General features: G+C 38.9%; 3 protein-coding genes across 8 annotated transcripts in view; 1 reads left to right on the forward strand and 2 right to left on the reverse strand.

The window, feature by feature from the left end:
• The window catches only part of mapk8ip1b (mitogen-activated protein kinase 8 interacting protein 1b), a 28,491-nt gene extending 23,776 nt beyond the window's left edge, over positions 1–4,715 (reverse strand). Inside the window, exon 1 of one of the 3 annotated variants that reach the window (XM_053237950.1) lies at positions 4,529–4,715. In XM_053237950.1, coding sequence (XP_053093925.1) covers positions 4,529–4,647 — 119 coding nt within the window. In that variant the 5' untranslated portion in view covers positions 4,648–4,715. Of the gene's footprint in view, positions 1–200; positions 571–4,528 lie in introns of those variants that run through there. The other 2 variants (XM_026910039.3, XM_026910040.3) reach the window with 2 other exon arrangements.
• Positions 4,716–5,992: 1,277 nt separating this feature from the next.
• Positions 5,993–10,101, reverse strand: slc35c1 (solute carrier family 35 member C1). 4 transcript variants are annotated; one of them, XM_026909995.3, is made up of 3 exons: positions 9,723–10,101; positions 8,433–8,944; positions 5,993–7,582 (listed from the first exon to the last, which is right to left on the reverse strand). In XM_026909995.3, exons 2-3 carry the CDS (start codon positions 8,911–8,913, stop codon positions 7,014–7,016), a joined length of 1,050 nt encoding a protein of 349 aa, XP_026765796.1. In that variant the 5' UTR covers positions 8,914–8,944; positions 9,723–10,101; the 3' UTR covers positions 5,993–7,013. The 4 variants fall into 4 exon arrangements, with proteins under 4 accessions (XP_026765796.1, XP_026765797.1, XP_034164847.1 ...); XM_026909996.3 differs by having other exon boundaries at positions 9,728–9,840; XM_034308956.2 differs by lacking the exon at positions 9,723–10,101 and adding an exon at positions 9,148–9,198.
• A 1,670-nt stretch (positions 10,102–11,771) lies between these two features.
• Positions 11,772–19,474, forward strand: tollip (toll interacting protein). Its single transcript, XM_026909993.3, has 6 exons — positions 11,772–11,921; positions 13,514–13,663; positions 14,997–15,179; positions 15,825–15,977; positions 16,454–16,544; positions 17,305–19,474. Exons 1-6 carry the CDS (start codon positions 11,889–11,891, stop codon positions 17,514–17,516), a joined length of 822 nt encoding a protein of 273 aa, XP_026765794.3. The 5' UTR covers positions 11,772–11,888; the 3' UTR covers positions 17,517–19,474.
• Positions 19,475–19,970: the final 496 nt, after the last annotated feature.

Genomic DNA, 19,970 nt, shown 5'->3' on the forward strand with positions numbered 1-19,970 from the left:
CCCCCAGAGGTGAAACCAAAGCCACTAAACACTATTTAAGTGATTCACCTGTCACCTCTAGTGCAATTCACACACACACACACACACACACAGGGTTACTCTCAGTCAAGGACGTCCCTTAGCGATGCTAGAAAAACAGTGTGTTGCCATCATTTTACACACACGCACATACACATACGGTCACACAGTCTCATTTGTACCATTTCTCCCACTGATCCTCCATCCATCCCTCTCCTCCGTCCGCAGCTCTGTCGTTCATGCTATGCAGCAGTGAAGCGTAAGATTGATATGAGGAGAAATCAGAGAAATGCGAGCATCTTGCTAGCCAGTAATCCAAACCACGGAGCAAAACACAGTGTGCTTCCTTTAACTATTATATAATCTCCTCTCTCTCTGTCCGATTATTGACTGCAGCATCTCTCTCTCCCCTTCTCTCTCTCTCTCTCTCTCTCTCTCTCCCTCTGCTCTCCATTTGTCAAAACAAAGTGCTTAGGATTAATGATCCAGCTCCGGTCACCTTTCCTTTCCTCTCTCTATGTCTCTCTCCCCTCCCATCTCTCTCTGTTTCTCTGTTTCTCTCCCCTCTCTCTCTCTCTCTCTCTCTCTCTCCCTCTCTGAATCATGTGGAGGGCAATCATTGAGGGTGAGTGGAGCAGCTCGACAAGATGACTGCAACATGGTTGTGCATGTGTTCATATTCTATTAATCTATTCACTACCATCCTTCCCTGAGGAATGGCTGAGAGAGAGGGGAAAAAAAGAGGATGATGCAGTTACTGAAGATGAATGATCGAATCTGCAAAGCGTTTTGTGTTCATTGGCATTTTAGATATATACAAAACAAGACAAAATTTTTACCCACTTATTTTTGCTTAAAGCAAAATATTTAATGAAGTTCTACTGAATGTTATTGGAAATCTATCCAAGTAATAAACTGAAATTGATCATCTTGGTGCTAACTCCCTATTCAACATCCACAATATTGTTATTGTGGACACTTCAGTACCTTTGTGTTCGATTCGATGGAAAATAAACACTTGAAATAAGCAAAATCATCTGCCAATACTACAAGACAATTTCAAGCTTGAAACGAGTACATCTAGCCAGAAATAGACTTAATAATCTTATATTTGTTTAAAAACGATTTAAGAAAGAGAAGTATTAGTTATATTTGCATATATTCAAGATACTTTTACTTGCTTTTTGGAGTGATAGCTTGCAATAACCTACACAAGAAACACAAGAAATTTGGTATTCACAAAAATCTTTAATTTAGGGAATTGTTCATGTTTCATGTTAAAGGAAGTAACTAAAGGAATATTAAACATTCATAAAAGGAAGCCAACATAGATTCAGAAATTAAGACAAATAAGACCAATCATTCAATTAAGAATGTCGCTGTATAAAAGGAAGACGGACTCAGACGGTGTATAAGTCCGTTTCCTTTGCTGCTGCATCCTTGTAAAGCTGTCCAACACTTTCTTAGAGCCAGAACTAAGTGAGCGATAAGTGACCGATCTGGTATGTCTCAAGCTGCAATGCTTCGTATACTCCTTAGTGTACTGCGGACCATTCGCTTCCTGTGGACACAGGCCCTTCTGCTTTTCTAACATTGCATCAGGGAGGGAGTGATCGAGGGATTTCTGGTTGAGAGTTCCCAAGACACTTCAGTTAGAATTAAAAAAAAACAATTAAACACAGCAGTTTCTCTGTGTGATGTTCTTGGTGTCCACGATCACCTGGGTACAGTATAACAATTTTCTTTTCACCTCACTTAATTCACATTGAATCCACCTTTTCCCTAACTTGTCTCCAGATTTTGGCCTTTCAAGTACAGTTACATCGTTAAATAATATATATTTTTATTGGCGTAGACGTGAGTCAAAATAATTTTCACTTCCACCTATGAGAAAGTCTCTTTCTCATTTCAGTGTGAGTTTTGCCTTTAATGGAGTTTGCAAATGCAAATCAGCTGTGCCGTGCACACGCCTGGTAATTTACAGGTGATTGGCATTCATCAACATTCACACGTGAGTATCAAGAAAATGCTACAATTTTCCACACCTTTACCACATCATTTATTAGACATTAAAGCTCTCAGGTCTTAGGGCACTAACTTGGTTATTGGATATTTTATACAGGCGTAATGTCTGACATTTTGCGTGTTTTATTCCCCATACATCAGAGAGATTAAATTCATTAATTAATCCTGACAGAAGCTTTTCCTGTTGGATTACCCTCACATTAAAGATCTCTTTCCCCTCAGTCTTCCATCATTATATTAAGAGATTCAACCGTCAAGAATGCCATTGAAAGGTAGAGGGAAAAAAGCGCACTATAGTTGGAATTGGGCACTTTCTTTCTATCCCTGATGAAAGAAACAAACTTAATCACATGAAATGTTTGAGTTCACAGAGCTAATCAAGGTCAGCTGTAACTAAAAAGCTAATAGCTAGCTCTTACAATACAAACAGCCTAAACAAATACAATGACATACAACTACGATCAACTTTTAATTTCGTTTCAGAATGGTGTGAAAAACAAAAACCACTGAGTGAGCGACAGTTCTGTGGGTAGAAATGCCTTGTTGATAAGAGAGGTCAGAGGAAAATGTCCAAGTTGGTTTGAGCTCCCAGGAAGGATATAGTAACTCAGATAATCACTCTTTACAACCATGGTGAGCAGAAAAGCATCTCAGTATGCATCTCACAACAGCAGAAGACCACATCAGGTTCCACTCCTGTGAGCCAAGAACAGGAATCTGAGGCTATCATGGGCACAGACCTGGTCTTTTTCCCATCTTGCCCAACATCCATGCCACAATCAAAGTCACAGAGATCACACTTTTTCTTCATTCTGATGTTTGATGTGAACATTAACTGAAGCTCTTGACGCCTATCTGCATGATTTTATGCATTGTGCTGCTGCCACATGATTGGCTGATTAGATAACTGCATAAATGTGCATGTGTTCCTATTAAAGTGGATGTGAACATATGTAAATTATTACTAAATTGCATCAGGTTGCTATTTAATAAGGCAGCTAGCTCTATCAGTAAATTAACACATGCATATGCAGTATGTAACTATCTAAATTTATTTTTTAATTACGGAATGGAAAGGCACTCATATTGTTGTGGGGAAAAAAATAATAAAAAGGAACATTTGCTGATCCTGCAGAGAAATCTGTATAAGAGGATCTGAACAGATGCCCAGGTTTGAGTGTAGGCCAAGGGCATGGAGTGCACTTAAAAAAAAAAAAAAAGGATGGGGGGGGGATTTTGGCGTATTATTACAGTAAGTCTGCAGTACTGTGGGAATTAATATTACATTTCAGTGTGGCACTCTGCAGAAACATTCCTGTGTGTTATTTCCCAGTGAACTGTCCTTTAATGGAAAGCAAGCTGGGGGAATTTATTAAAGCTAAACCCACGCTGTAGGAGATAATTCCTCTATTGCATGAAAACACACACACAGAGCTCAGTGAACTAATGCTTGTCCTGACTGTGAAGTAAGTTTAGGGTTATTTAGTATTAAGTCCACACTTCCTAGGCGCCCTAAATTTGGACAAAAATAGCTAACTATTTAAATGTGGAACTATGTTATCATCCACGTGATCATAACTTTCTTTAAATAATAAAACTGCGTCCTAAAACACATGAAGAACGAGATTCAGTTTGTTCCGGATTTATTTTATGCAAAGGAATTTGGAGAGATAGATTTCCAATATTTGTTAGCTTTTTTTTTTTATTTATTAACCTTAAAATTCTGATAATATCATCCACATTATCAACTAATCATTAACAATGACAGTTTTCTCTGTTTTCAAAATGGGACAGACTTTATCGCATGCACACACACACACACACACACACACAGACACACAAAAAAAAAAAAAAAAAAAAAAAAAACAGTCCTGGGGTAGGATTACCTTCCCTGTGTTCTGTGGGAATGATGTGGGACTATGCTGCATGCAGAAACACTCACCTCCAAACTGCAGTGCAGGGTTAAAGATAATGTTTTTATGGATACAGTATTGTATTGTATAGATACAGAACAGGTCCATTACAAGACTCTAAGGTGTGTTTGGAGGACTTAAAAAAAATATGCACCATTCAGCACTATTTATTAATAAAATACAATATTGTAAACGTTCAGTGCTTATATATATATATACACAATATATCATTATATATATATATATATATATATATATATATATATATATAGAGAGAGAGAGAGAGAGAGAGAGAGAGAGAGAGAGAGATTTTCAATGACATAGTGCTCAACAAATTATTGCCCATTTATTAGTTTTGAAACTTAACCATAGGCTTTAAATTCTTTATAATTCCTAGTTAAAACTGAATATTTGGATGAAAATGGTGATTTAATACTAGCTTATGACTGAGAAAGCAGTGCAGTTGTATCAACAAGCATCCTACAAAACCAGCATCTTTATAGCGAGGCGTTTCTGTTTACAAAAATAAAAAACAACCGCCGCCATTTTGTAGCTTTAACTTTATTTCTTACCTGAAAGCAGCAGCGGCAGCAGCGGCAGCTCGGGACTGTGTAGCCCGGGAAGAGTGAGCAGGAGACGGGCTTTTTCTCTTCTCTCTCTCCGCCATTGCTTCTTCCGCCTCCTTTTTCATTCATCAGCAGCTTCAGGAGGAGAAACAGGGCGGTGTGATGCTGCGATACCGCCGGCGGGAGGGGCGCCGGGTCCCGGCTACTCGGCTACAGATCCCATCGATATCTTTACACCGATATTACACCATTACCATTACCGACACTGATACTTATACTGATAGATAAAAAGATACATATATTTGACCTACAATAATAATAATAATAATAATAATTTGAGAAGCAGGATCAGTATGCAAAGACAAATCATGTGACCTGAATTCAGTATGATGTGCAGCATACACTTGTGGGATTCAGTACGATGCCAACATCCATTTCCGCAATTCAGTACAATGTGCAGCATGCACTTGCGGAATTCAGTACGATGTGCAGCATGCACTTGCGGAATTCAGTACGATGTGCAGCATGCACTTGCGGAATTCAGTACGATGTGCAGCATGCACTTGCAGAATTCAGTACGATGTGCAGCATGCACTTGCAGAATTCAGTACGATGTGCAGCATGCATTTGTGGAATTCAGTACAATGCTTGGCATTCATTTGCAAATACATAATACAATGGGAATCTCTACAGTAGCACTCTCTCAGCTTCTGAGTAATTTTTCTCTACTGAATTAGACAACAAAATGCCTGTGAAGTGCACTGACCTGTGAAAGTATAGTTCAGCAACATAATATATGTGACTTCATACAGGGATGAAACTAATCAATTTAAGTACACATGATGAGTAAACATTTAATAAGATTTCACTCATCCTGATATCATAATCATTCATCGTTTTCTGCCTAAAAGTCACAAGTTTTCACACATATTCTGGGGCAACACTTGAAAATTACCACTCACCAAAGGTCTCCATTCAATCGGACAGAGCTTGGGCACGTTCTCCAAGAAGAATGGGCAAAAATATCAGGATCTAGATGTGCGAAGTTGAGGGAGACATACCTCAGAACACTTGCAGCTGTAATTGCAGCCAAAGGTGACCTATGTATGGGGTCAATTTGCATTTATTATGCAAAGAAGAAATGTCTGTTTTTATTTATTTAATATCTGTATCACAAAAAAAGTTAGACATGTTGTGTAGGTGCATGAGATTAGATTAGCCCTTTTATTTCACCATTAATTTTTTTTTTATGCCACGCAACCTGCTACCCCCCAACAAAAAAATTGTTCACAAAGCTCCGCCCCTTCAAGTCCTGTTTATTCCAGGTTGTTCAATGGGATGGGGGGTGAATACTTATGCAAGGCATTGTAAGAAATAGTGTTTGTTTCTGGTTGAAGCAAAACAGCCTTGGTCGTCCTAGAGTCCAGGAGTGGGATTTTTAAAAAATAAAAAAAAAAGAAAGAAAGAAAATGTGATTGAGGTCATCCAAAGGTGCACTCGTTTAATTATGGAATCACATCCATTAGTGTCTTCATGTAAAAAAGAACTGAAACACAGCATCTAAGTTACAAATAATTTGGAAATAAAAACGTCATTTATGTACACACATATTTAAACACAGCGTATCCCTACGTACTAAGCAGGTGATAAAGATAAAGCTTAAATAAGGAACGAAATATTAAAATACAGCATAAACTCCACACACATTAATCAAGTCCACATGAAATGTGTACTGATGCACGAGCACAGTTTGCACGGATATCTTCTGGACAGTTCGATTAGTTAGGTGCCGATTAGTCTTGTTCTTGTAATTCACAGATGATGTACTCTTTTTCAGATTTCAATTATTATAAAAAAACAATATTTGATACTTCTACAACCAACACTGTTGTGACATTGTGAATGTAAGGCAGTAGTGCTGATATTCTAGAAATTTCTAAATTTCAGAAAACTTTGGGGCTGTTTCTGTTGCGAGCTTTTACATAAGATTTTATAAAAAGAGATGGCAAAAATGACATCTATTGCAAATCCAAAAAAAAAAAAAAAACTGCCACCTCCTGGTATGAAGAGGTATTTCCTGTCATAAGATATATATCTTATCTTACAAGACATACATGTATGTGTTCGTTTGCAACTTTTCACAGAAAATGTTGCACACAAGTGCAGTGAAACGAGGCAAAGTGAAATGGCCTTCATTTTAGGCGCTGACCTGGTTTGCCGAGGTGAAAGAGTCATGTTATTGGATGTAAAGTGTATGTTGCATAATTATATCCACCAGCATTATTGGTTATTCTTAAAACTGATATCTATTAAAAAAAAAAAACAAAAAAAACAAAAACAAAAAAAGGTCCAAAATGTTATAGGCCCAATATTATATATATATATATATATATATATATATATATATATATATATAATTTTATCATTCTGTTTTGTACCTGTCCTTTAGTCCAGTGTACCATTTAAAAAATATAAAATAAAATTTTGTTCTTCATACTCCTGTGTCTGCTTTATTTTTCTCCCCTGGAGCTGGAACGTCCTGACTCGTGTTTCCTTTCTTCATCTCGAGACCTTTGACCCAGGTGTAGGCGAACGAGCCTCCCAGGACCATCATGTTGCTGCTCCACCACAGCAAGCTCTTGTGCGAGTGCTCGAGCGCGATGGCAATGACGGTCTGCGCGCAAGCCTTCGCCGTTCCTGACACGTTGTGCGTCAGAGGGCTCGTGAATTTAATCTGCAGTCCTGTCACATAGCCAATGGCAAAGCCAAAAACACCCCCGAGGACCATCATGCCCCAGAAATGGCCGTCCGAGGCGCCGGTGAAATTGAAGACGCGCGGCAGCTCTCCGAACACGGCGATTAGCGGGAGGAAGAGCACACACGCGTTCAGGTTGTTATAGTACGACAGCTTCCAGATGCTTCCGTCCACCACGGGCATCACTTTCTTGGTGAAAATGGCGTTTAAGGAGACGCACGCGCTGGCTAGGACCCCGAATACCACCCCGGTCCAGGAGAGGGAGCCAGCCGCGTCTTCCTGATCCACACCGAGCCAGAAACCACCTGAGAAACAACACACATCGTTACACTCACACTACAGCGGTCATACACTTCTAATCAGAGAGGTGCATTCTAACAGGTACAGGTACGGTTCCTATGGAAACGCCTGGTTGTGTTCTTACAATGACCAAAAACCACTTTCTGCATGTAACATCTTACTTTTTGAGTCTGGTGAATGTCTTCATTGTTGTATAAGCAGTAGAGAGTTAAAAGAAAGCTGTCAGCGCAAACGTGTCGTACAGCTACAGTGCGTTCTCTGTTGGATTTCTCCTTAACGACGGATGAACATCACTGGAAAATGGTGAACCACAAAAGAAGCTCTCTCTCTCTCTATCTCTCTCTTTTTTTTACAGGAGCAAACAGCAAAACCTGATTGGTATGCCTTATATTTGAGATTGAGAGTTTTCATTTTCCCTCCTATTAAAGGTGCAATAGATGTTTTTTTTTTTATTATTATTATTATTATTTCTTACTTGTACAAATATCCTGGAAAATATATAGCACATGATTAGAAAAGAATGATTTAAGCGTATTAAGCGGATGAGAAAACCCCGGTTGGAAAACTACAAGACCCCCGGGGCAGAAATGCTTGTTTGTGTTTGTGTTTGGACGAGGCGTCCTGTCAGTCATTTTATAGACCTGGGGGGCGGAGCTTAGAGAAAGTGGATGGGAAATGAGATGAAGGGGAAAAAAATGCACCTTTAAAGGCAAACTGTGAGTGCGATAGTGATGTCAGTGCTGTACTAACTTTCCGCAGAAATAAAGACAGTAGAGTTCCACTAAACAGATGACAGTATACACACATTTAAGGTGGAGTGTGCCTTTAAGCCAGAGCACCTGCTAATGAACTCACTCAGAATGACGCCACAACACAGCAGCGCGTACAGTGACGTAGTCTGCTTGAGAATGACGTAACTCAGCAGCACGTTGAAGACTGTGCTCAGTGAGCGGCCCACCGTGTAGAAGGCGACTCCGACGTGTTTCAGGCACAGGTTATTGAACGCGATCATGGCGATGAACACGACAGAGAGGGGTAACACCTGCACAGACACTTTCAGGTCCACTTTAATGGAAGGGAAGTCCACAAAGCCCGGCTTTAAAGAGGCCCCCAGGCTCATGATGCAGCAGAGCCCCACGCTCACCACGCACTGGAAGAACGTGACAAACAGAGGAGCGTCCAGCTCTTTACTGTCCAGCAGGTGGTTGTTCAGGAACACCATGGTGATGGACACAAACCAGTACAAAGCCACCACAAATGCGATCTTTATTGCCCGCAGGAGAAATGGCTCCTTTTCCCCGTCCTGATCCGTGGGATCGGAGTTGCTCAGAGCCATTTTTAAAATCCTGGAGCGTTTCAGTTGAGTCCTGTTCATGATCAACACACACACACACACACACACACACACAGAGGGAAGGACAGGGATCAAAAACACACACAAACCTAACTACAGAACTGTAATTAAATATACTTTATACTGTGTCACCGTCCTAAAAGCCCCCAAAAATATTTATTGTAGCCCATTGCACTAAAATCTAAGCAGATCACATAAAAACCACATCAAAAATACACATCACGCTCCAGTATTCCGGTGCACTTCCGGGATCCTGTAAGAAGGACCCCTAGGTAGCTTCACATCCGCCTGACTGAAAATCATACCGCTTTAGCTAGCTTCAAAAAGAGATAGTGTAAAAAGAAAGAAATGTGTACCTAGCTAATATTGTTAGCATGCTACACTGTTAGTGATGCAGTTGCATTTATTGAAGTTAACACAAACACAAAGTTAACGTAAACAGGCGCATAAACATCTTACTAAAGTGTTGACGCATGCGCAGTAACGGCGCCAGGTGTTTCCTTAAAGCAGCGCTAAGCGTTAGTGAGGCGTTTCATATTCAAAACACGACGAATATACAGCAACAACGCACCGAAATTATGATAAAAAAAATGGTTACATGGTTATATATAAACCATAAAAACTAATATGTGGAGGTGTAAGTAGTAACACTAGTAACACACACATAGATAATAAAGAAGTAAAACACTCCACTTCTATGAGCTTCTGTCACTTCTCTCACTTAATCAGCTTCAGTTGCTTGAAAAGAGATAAGAGAGTGATGAAAAGAAAAAAAAAGTTGAATATTGTACCTTACTTGATTGTTCAGTCAAGGATGAGGTGCCTTCTAGTTGTTCTGTGAGTCGAACAAGGAAGTGATTGTAATATTTAAACTCCTCCTCCTCCTCCACATAGCAGCCAGGTAACCACAATGTGCAAAAAAAAAAAACAAAACTGGACTTTCCTGACAGGGCACATGTGCAAACGAGAATCGAGCAATGAACAGACTAACCTCAGAGTCAATCGGTCGTGAGTTTCAAGTTTGAGGATCGTCCGCATGCATGGTGTGACCTCGAGCGAATATACTCTACCACTGTTTTAAAGCCACATGAGTGCTAAGCATATAAAACAAGCTCTTCCTAGATCTCTTAGGTCTCCTGATCAGCTGCTCTTAACTGTTCCCAGGTCCAGATTAAAGCTTAGGATAGCTGGCCCTAAGCTTACATATATCTATGTATGATTTTTATCTTTGTACAGCACATTGGGCAACTGTTGCTGTGTTTAATTGTACTTTATAAATAAAGTAAAGTGGACACAACCTGAGAAGAAAAAAGTTTTCTATAATGACCAATACATAAAGTCATATCTGGCGTACCAAGAAACATGTGATTCTGATCAAATGATGGAACAAATGTGTCATTTATTTCCTGCAGCTCCTTTAATGTTGCTGTAGGGCTCCAGGCAGCCTCCCTAGTACATTTTTGTCTTGTCCTTGTGTCTATTTTAGAGGTTCTTGATGATGTCATTGCTGTGCTCAATTTTTCTCCATTTGTTGATGATGGACTTCACAGTGTTTCATGGTGCATCTGATGTTTTGGGACACTTTTATACCCCTCTCCTGATCGATATCTTTCGACATCGAGATCTCGTACGTTCTTTGTAAGCTCTTTGTGGACCATGGCTTCAGCAGTTGGATGAAACCAAGAAGATGGGAAGAAAATCCTATTGATCTTTATTTGAAGTTGATCAGAATCACTTCATCGATGGTGAAGTGTATGATAATTACTTTTGAACATGAGTTTGAGCACATGCCCATAATGAAGCTCCTCGTCTCTCAAATCAGTCCACAGTCACATTTCTGCTCTGTTTGAGCTTCAGACACACCTCAGGAGGTAAACATTATCTTGTGCTTTTTATTACAAGTCAGGTGTGTCTGGAACAGGATGTAATGAGGTCAGACGCAGCTGGGTGTTCACCTTGTTTTCTTAGTTTTCAAAAAAAAGGTCAGGTTTCTCGTCTTTGCGCTATCCCAGTGCCTTCATGTTGTCAAATTATTCCTCAGCTGAGCAACAGCATTCCTATGAGCACATCATGTGTTCAAGTGGTACGTCCAAACCTCTCATTGGTAAATACCTAAAGTTTTGAGGCCACCGTTGCTAGGCAACTGGAAATTATGGATCCCAAGCATACAGTGAAAAGATCTGTTGGAAAATGGTAACATGAGCAATCACAACAAGAAGATTTATGTCTAATATTTTAAAAGAAATATTCAAGTCATTTTGGATGTTATGGAAAAATTTCATCCAGTTCATCCCAAAGGTGTTCAGTGGGGTTGAGGTCAGGGCTCTGTGCAGGACCCTCGAGTTCTTCCACTCCAACCTTCATGGAGCTCACTGTGTGCTCAGTGAGGTTTGTCAGGTTTCACAGGTTCAAGCCTCTTAGTTCCAGTGAAGGGAAAATGTAATGTTACAGCACACACAGACATTCTATACAATTGTGTGGAGAAGAGCCTCATATGGACGTGATGGTCAGGGGTGCACATACTTTTGGCCATATAGTATGTCTGGTTGTTTACGGTGTTTGTATGTGATGATCATTTGTATATTTTTGTATAAGGTATGTATTTATATGTCATGATTAGCCTATATGTGTGTGTGTGTATATATATATATATATATATATACATTATTTATGATGTAATCTCTGACATAACAGTAATGCCTTTTATTTACGTATACAGCTATAATCACACACTTTCCACACTAAACCTACAATTCTGCATTTGTTTTTTTTTTCCTCTTGAATCTCTAACATTAAGATATTATTAAGGCAGTGTTTTGTGTGTGTTGTGTTTTTGCCAGCCGGCAGGGGGCAGTGTGCGCAGGTCTGTGGCTGTAAACATTACACAGGAAGAAGATCATCACCAAAACAGTGAAAACGCGCATCCTATTGCTTTGATTTGATTAACTTCGCTCAACATGGCAACCACGATCAGCACTCAGCGAGGCCAGGTGAGGGAGTTTATTCATCTCCAGTTCGCTCGAACTGAAAGAAATCTACAAAATAAGATTTTATTTTGAGATTAGCTAAAGCTTCTGATTCCTTCTCAGTCAGCGGTTTTTCTTCCTCATCTGTATTCCCACAAATCCCACCTCCTTCGCTGGGATTGGCTAGTTGTATTCCGGTCCAGCGCTCTGATTGGCTGATGGTCCATTTCCGCAAGCAGTGCACCAATCAGTGGAATTGGTCGGAATGCGGGTGGGAAGAAAAACTTAATCGTGTGGCGTAGCCGAACAGCTAACCTCTAACATATTAAATATTACATATTAAACACTATATATTCTACTGTTACATTTCTGTAACTCCTAACCAACACTTATATATATCCTACTGATGTGTTTATAGTGAACATAATGATTTCTAAATGTTGTCAATAAGCTAATGAGCTTGTTGGTGTTGTATAATGCTAACAGACATATGATTAGCTTGTTTTTTCCCCCTAAATGCTTTAATATAATTAATATAATTAATATTGCTAAATTAATTAATTAATTAATTTGCTAAAGCAAAACAAGCCTTTCAATTTCATTTTAAACCTGGCATGGCAATATTGTGTGTGTTTGTTTTTCTCTTTTAGTATTGTTATTGTTAACATTGTGTCATATTTGCATGGACATTTAACTGTTTCAGTTACTGTGTAAATAAAAGAGAGAGAGAGAGAAGTCATAAGATGGTAAATTGTGGTCCTAATGTGATACCCATGATCAGCAGTAATACTCTGATAGATTTCTGGTGTTCAAACGATGCTCGGTTGGTGATATTTGGCCCAATGTGTGCTGAGAAATCATTCCCCACACCGTCACACCACCCCCACCACCCTGAGCTGTTGAGTTCATGCTTGACGCTGCCATCTGCAAGTTGCTGCAGAATTCGAGATGAAATCAGTCTTGCAGTTCTGTCCGGTTCGAGTGATCCTGTGCCCACTGAGTCACTAGATTCTTCATTCTGAACAGTAACTGAATCTTTTGCCCTACATGACTTTCATGCATTGTGCTGCTGCCAGATGATTGGGTAACTGGATAAAAGCATGAAAGAACAGAACCAGTGTTTAAAGCCTAATTACTGCAAATCCATCTTTATATAATAACATTCTTATGAGCGTAATTATATCATGTATGAAACACATTACATGTCTTTTACCACGGTGAAAGACTGTGAATCGCGTAACTCGACTGGGCTGTTAGTCCTGTACGTGCACTTCTGTACAACACGCCTACACAAAGTGAAAACAGTCCATGGGTCCATGAACACGCACAACCAAATCTAAGCTCCAATGGTGCCGCCTAAGAGCATGATATGGTTAAAGTGATCTGATTTTAATCATCGTTGTGTATTATTTAAAAGGACTGAGTGCCCCCCCCTTTATTGTAACTGCAATCACAGTTATAATGAGATGAATTTAGACATGGTTTAGACTCCTCCTTAGAGCAAGGGTTCTAATCTTTTCTATTCGAATCTATTTACGTGCCGCTGAACCGTACTGTACTAAAGATTCAAAGATGTAAATGACGTTTCCGGTACCGTGTGCGCTCGCTGTGAGCAGGTGTACATCGGAGAGCTTCCGACGGACTTCCTGAGGATCACTCCGACAGTCCAGCAGCAGCAGGTACAGATGGACGCTCACACGGCGCAGCAGCTGCAGTATGGAGGCAGCCTCAACACCATGGGCCGCATCAGCATCACAGTAGTGCAGGTATGTGCTGCACAAACACGACAACGTTTGATTGAATTTGTACAGTAAGCTACATCTCATACAATCACTCTACATTTTAATATGTATTTATCAAGACTTTTTTTTTTAATTGTGATAATCTACATGTGTACAATTTATTACTGGAGTAAACGAATATATTGCTGAACAGTAATCATTGTACTATAACTATGCTAATAAAAAATGAACTATTGTGTACTAATGTATGAAATCCTAGCCAATACAGCGCATGTTAGTCATCATAAGTTACATCATAAGTCACTGAATATGACTGTGTTTCTTGACAAAACAGAGCAAGAGAAGGATTGGACTAACCTAGTAAAGCTATTATGGTTAATGATCTGACGTTAAATAGACTGCAATTTTAATTACTAGCTAGTAAACAGATTTAGGTTTGCGATTTAAAAGGCAATAAGAAAACCTGTCACCTAATGTCTGACTTTTTTACCCCTTTATGTCAAGTGACACAAGGGTGATTTGGCCAGAATGTTAAACATCCTAGCATGTTTTTTAATATCTGTACATACTGTACGCGTGATCCGATTTAAGTAGTTAGAAGTAGTCATATGAGCAGCACATATATAATATAAATCCATTACCTGATAAAGACATCTATATTTTAATGCAATAATCAGGTTATTTAGTTCATCTACACTGTTACAATAATGTAGAAGTAGTAGTGACTTAATTCAACACTAAACCTGAAATTCTTAGTAATATTTTGCCATTTTTCCTCACGAAAGCATTCCAACTCTGTCAAATTGGCTGGGCATGTCCTGTGCACGGCCCTCTTCAGGTCACCCCACAGATTGTCGATTGGATTTAGATCTGGATTCTGGATCCCGTACCTGCTTTGCGAGCTCTTTGAGGCCCATGACTTTACCAGTCAGATGTTACCAAGATGATGTCAGGAAAAGGGGTTAAACAGACACTTTAACTGATGGCAATTTAATTATTGACTTTATTGAGAATTAGTCCCTTTTTTAATTTTTCATTCCTTGTTCCTGCTGCTTTCAGGTCGTCCTGCAACTCTTTTCATGTGAGCGTTGTGAAAGCTTGCGTGGTGCGCCTGTCCGCAGATCATTAGTTGTAGTTCCATGAACTTTCCACCACCATATTAGATAGAGATGTACTAGACAGATACAGAATGAGATTGTATAAATAGAATTAAAAGTAAGGAAAAATTTTAATTGACATTTTTCCCATTAGACACAGTTTAAATGGACAAAGCGTGAGTTATTTGCCTCCTAAGGAGTTTTCCTTTATATGTCTTATACAGTATGTGTTAGAAATGGAATTCCTCTTTCTTTTCCAGGCGAAGTTGGCTAAGAACTACGGCATGACGCGCATGGACCCATACTGCAGGATTCGGCTGGGCTACACCGTGTACGAAACGCCTACAGCACATAACGGAGCGAAAAACCCACGCTGGAACAAAGTGATTCAGTGCCCGTTGCCTCCTGCAGTCGACTCCTTCTACCTGGAAATCTTTGATGAGGTTCACTTGATCATATCAACTATAATGATAGCTACAGATCTAACATTAGCTAGCTGGTGTTTGGATGTTTGTTTGTTTGTTTGTTTGTTTTAGCAACTAGGTGATTGCTAGGGAAACATCTGTTTAACTGCAGGTGGTTTAACTGTTTCTCATTAAAATAACTTTGTTATTTTGAGATATCGAGACAAATCTCAATCTCAAGATAGCAAACCTGGGGGAAAAAAAAAAGTCTTTTCTGTATATCTGTAGTTTCTTGTTGCCCAGGTGTGTCCTGTTAGATTGATTGTTTAAATAATTAATAACTCTGAATGTCTACTCTTGGTTTGAGCCCTGGGTTTCACCTGTGAAGACTGCATTTGTTGTTAAAAAAGGATAAACCAACATGAAGACCAGAGAGATGTCTATGGGAGAAAAGCAAGCCATTTTGAAGCTGAGAAAAGGGAAAACATATCAGAGCCATTGCACAAGCATTGAGCATAGCCAAGACAACTATTTGGAATGTCCTGAAAAAGAAAGAAACCACTGTACTAACAACACTGATGTACTTATTTTTTTTATTAAAAAAAGCAAAGAAAAAAGTAGGTATTCAGTAGTAAGTAGAAAGTAGGTAACTTGAACAACTCCGTTCCATATTGTTGCTTTTAGAGGGCATTTTCCATGGATGATCGCATCGCCTGGACTCACGTGACTATCCCGGAGAGTCTGAGGGAAGGCAGCATAGTTGACGAGTGGTACAGCCTGAGTGGAAGACAAGGAGACGATAAAGAAGGAATGATTAACCTTGTCATGTCCTACTCTGTGAGTCTGAACTTAAACACAAATTTACACACACACACACACCCACACACACACACACACACACACACACACACACACACACACACACAGACTCACTTTGTTTTTAAAGAGTCGTGCATGTGAATCACTGCACTGGTTCTTCATTTAATTTTTTTTTAGTTCCTAGGAAATTACAAAACATAAGCACTGGGCAATACAAATACGTGATACTGCAGTGCACTGAGTCTCAATACACTTTTCTAAGAGTACTGCGAGTAAGCGCCAGTAACTTTAGAGCTGTCATTGCAGCATTTCCAGGTGTGTTGCAATCAAGGGAAATAGTTCTGACATCTTTCTGTAAACTATTTTGATCTGTTATACAAAGAAGTGAGTCAATCGCTTGTCAAAACAAGCGCAGTGAGTGGATCCAAACACAGTTTTTAATTTTTGAATTTTATTGCTTGTGTTTTTACTTTTCTGTTCTTTATGGGATGTAGTCAGTGCCAGCAGGGATGATCATGCCGTCTCAGCCTGTGGTCCTGATGCCCACCGTTTACCAGCAGGGTGTCGGCTATGTGCCCATTACAGGTATGACCTAATTACTGGCTTTATGATGTACTGGCAAAGTCAAACCACACAATACGCAACATCTTCGACTACTCTAGGAGCTGATGGAAGCAGACCTGACCACAATGTTTAGGATTGTTTAACTCTCCGCGTGGAAATATTATCAGTAGCCATTTCCATTTCACATCACCAGATACTTCAGTGCCTTTTAATGGGATGGAAGTCGTGAAAGTTAGTTCTGCAGTCTTTTGTGCGATCTCTAAGACAAGGGAATTTAATATAGGATGAATTCACAATATAGGATGCCTACATAGTAATGCACGTAGTTTATCCACGTCCCGAACCACAGGATGCAGCACGACTCGATGCAGACGTGCATTATTTTCTATAACGATAACAAAAACATCACATCAACCATTATGTTTTACTTTATTAAACATGTTTTAAATGTTTAGTATTAGTCTTAGATTATGTGGAGCTTCTGACGTTCAAGTCCCTGTGTGCGAGCTGTTGCTATAGAAACAATAACGCATCAGAACGAGCGCATTCACGTTACTTCTGTCCAAACGACGCTTTTATACAGAAATACTGCACACCTTCTGACCAATCAGATCCTGTAATTCACCTGCGCTGTAGTGTAACTATACTATAAGGACATTTTGATGTTACATAATTATATCCTGGGTTGACCTTTGATATAGATTCAGCTATATTGTGTTTTACTATTGTTAAAGATGATTGGGTTCAACTATGATAATACCCCCTGTACTATTTATTTCAGGCATGCCAGGTGTCTATAACCAGGGCGTGATGCCCATGGGGATGCCTGTCAGCGCTCCTCACAGTGCCCCCTACAGTGAGGAGGACCTGCAGGCCCTGAGCGACATGTTCCCTAACCTGGATAAGGAAGTGATCCGCAGTGTGATGGACGCGCAGCAGGGGAACAAGGACGCTGCCATTAATTCGCTGTTGCAGATGGCTGAGGAGGTCTGATGGCGCTGTAAATGCACACAAGGCACTCAGTGGGTACACACAAAGGCCACTAAGACCATTCACCAACAGTAGGATTATTATGTTTTCGCTTCCCTGTCCATCAAGTCAAAATAAAGGCGCAACATCACTGGATTTTATATTAAAATAGCAGCACTCTGATGTGTTTTTTTTTTTTTTTTTTTCCTTTCCTGAAAATAATCATGTTTTGGTTTCCATTCTATAGTTTGTGGCTTTATTGTTCGGTATATTATGTAGCCTTGTCTCCACTGAGAGCTAAATATATATATATGTATATATATATATATATATATATATATATATATATATATATATATATATATATATATATATATATATATATATATATATATATACATACATACATAATTTAACAGGTTGTAATATATTCTGAAGATAATTAAAGTTATTTAGGGCAAGTCTAACGATAATGGCAGATTTGTAAATGTCATCCGGTTGCTAAATATTCAACAATATTTCACATTTCCAGCAAATACAGTTGCTTGTTCACTAAGACAATAATGCCACTGTAACTCTGCCTTGGGTTTGGATGCACAGTTTGTAATTAATTTACAGTATAATAAAGCAAAACATGCTAAACATACGTTTCACGTTTGTAAGCCGATTTTTCTAAGTCCTAGTGGGTCACTGAGAATCCTAGAACATGATCTATGATAGACAGATCTCATGTCGTTTAGCTCAGCGCAGTGAATCTGTTTGCTAAACTATACACACAAGATGACAGTGCATAGTTTTCTTCACGCCAGAATAATACATTTATAATAATTTCTAACTTTGGTATGAAACTGTTTAATCGTCACTGTCCTGCCTAAAATGGACCATTAAATCTAAGAATCGTTATTGTAGTTACTCAGAGAAATCTATTTCCCACAGTTCCTTGCTGTGTTAAAAATTAGACCACCTGCAATGCCAAAGGTTTTTTTTTTTTTTTTTAATTGATGATGATTTGATAGTTTAATGTTCAGCCTACTGCTACCTGACATGAAGTTTCTTTGCGAACTCGCAGAAGCATCTTGATGTGCAATTGATTGTGCGAAACTTTGCATTCCCTGTGCGTTCTGAGTAAATATTAGAGCTCTATATTTTATTTATTCATTTCACAGGCACTCACTAACTAATACTAAAAGCACTGGTTGTAAATATAAGGAACACATTACCCATAATTCTATACTCAGTGAAATTGGATACATGCACAATGCCAAAGGTTTTGTTTGAAAATTAATTTCGAGGTTTTTTTTTTCTTTGACTTGAAGACAAACTAATATTTGCGAGGTCAGCATTAATTGTCTCCGTTCATGTTAAATTATTATTATTATTATTATTTTTTTAATTCTCACAGCAGATGTTGCCATATTCCTTGAAAGTCCGGAAGTTCTCATGTAAGACCGAGAAATCAGATTTAATATGTGGCTCTAAAATTCCTCTAAGCCATTCTTGACTTCTTTTCCAAAGTGATGCCCTTGTTGGCCTTAGGAATGCAAAGCCGAATGCAAGTCTTGTCTTTTAATCTTAAATACGTTTCGTATTCTACATATCCGTATCAGATTGCACATGAAGCAATCAACCACTGATTGCTTACAGTAAGACTTAAGTCCAGGATTTTTCATTTTCATTTAATTTAGACTTGCTTAATGATTTCTTAATGTGGTCAAGCTGTAAAATCATGAAGTTCTCAGATCAATAAAATGCTTAAAGCAGGTTGTTGTTGTTGTTGTTGTTGTTGTTTTAAAATCATACTGTAAGTACTTGCTTTTAAATCTGCAGTAAAAAGGATACCAGTGTATTTATTTAGTCCCTTAGTGAGGATGTTACATTTCTACATTGATGTTTGAACTCTTTGGCACTTTACTTTCTGAAATGTTTGAAGTTGAACAGTATACACATGAATGACAATAAATCAAAAAATATTCTAGTCTTCATTTGTTGGGTGTTTGTGTTATAATTTATTTGCAAGTAGAACAAGATGCACACATTTCTTTTATTTAATTTTTTTTGTGTAAACAACTGAATTCATTTGGGAATTGCATTAAAGTATTCACGCAAATGCTTGAATTTCTCGCAACCCTTTGTGGATTTCGGAAACATTTCCCACTTGTGTAAATCAGTCCACAAATGTCTTTCACTTTTCACGTCTGCATCAACCGGTCAGGTTGGAAATAATGTTTGCTAACACCCACATTACTGCAACTGATTAGCTTACGCTTTGCAATCATTCACTGGAAAGCAAGCACTGTTTCTCTTTAATAGAAAACATTAGTGCATGTCGGTACCTCAGTGATGTGGCTTACTGCTGCCTTCAGAGCACGTCTCGCAGGTTTACAGGAGTCTTTGTAATTGTTAAAGTGCTACATTCCAATGACTTTCAGGTAAAACTGGTATCTCTGCATTGTTTAGAAGGAAGCTGCTTAAGAAAGG

The sequence above is a fragment of the Pangasianodon hypophthalmus genome, chromosome 11 (assembly GCF_027358585.1).
Source record: "Pangasianodon hypophthalmus isolate fPanHyp1 chromosome 11, fPanHyp1.pri, whole genome shotgun sequence".
NCBI classification, from domain to species: Eukaryota; Metazoa; Chordata; class Actinopteri; order Siluriformes; family Pangasiidae; genus Pangasianodon; species Pangasianodon hypophthalmus.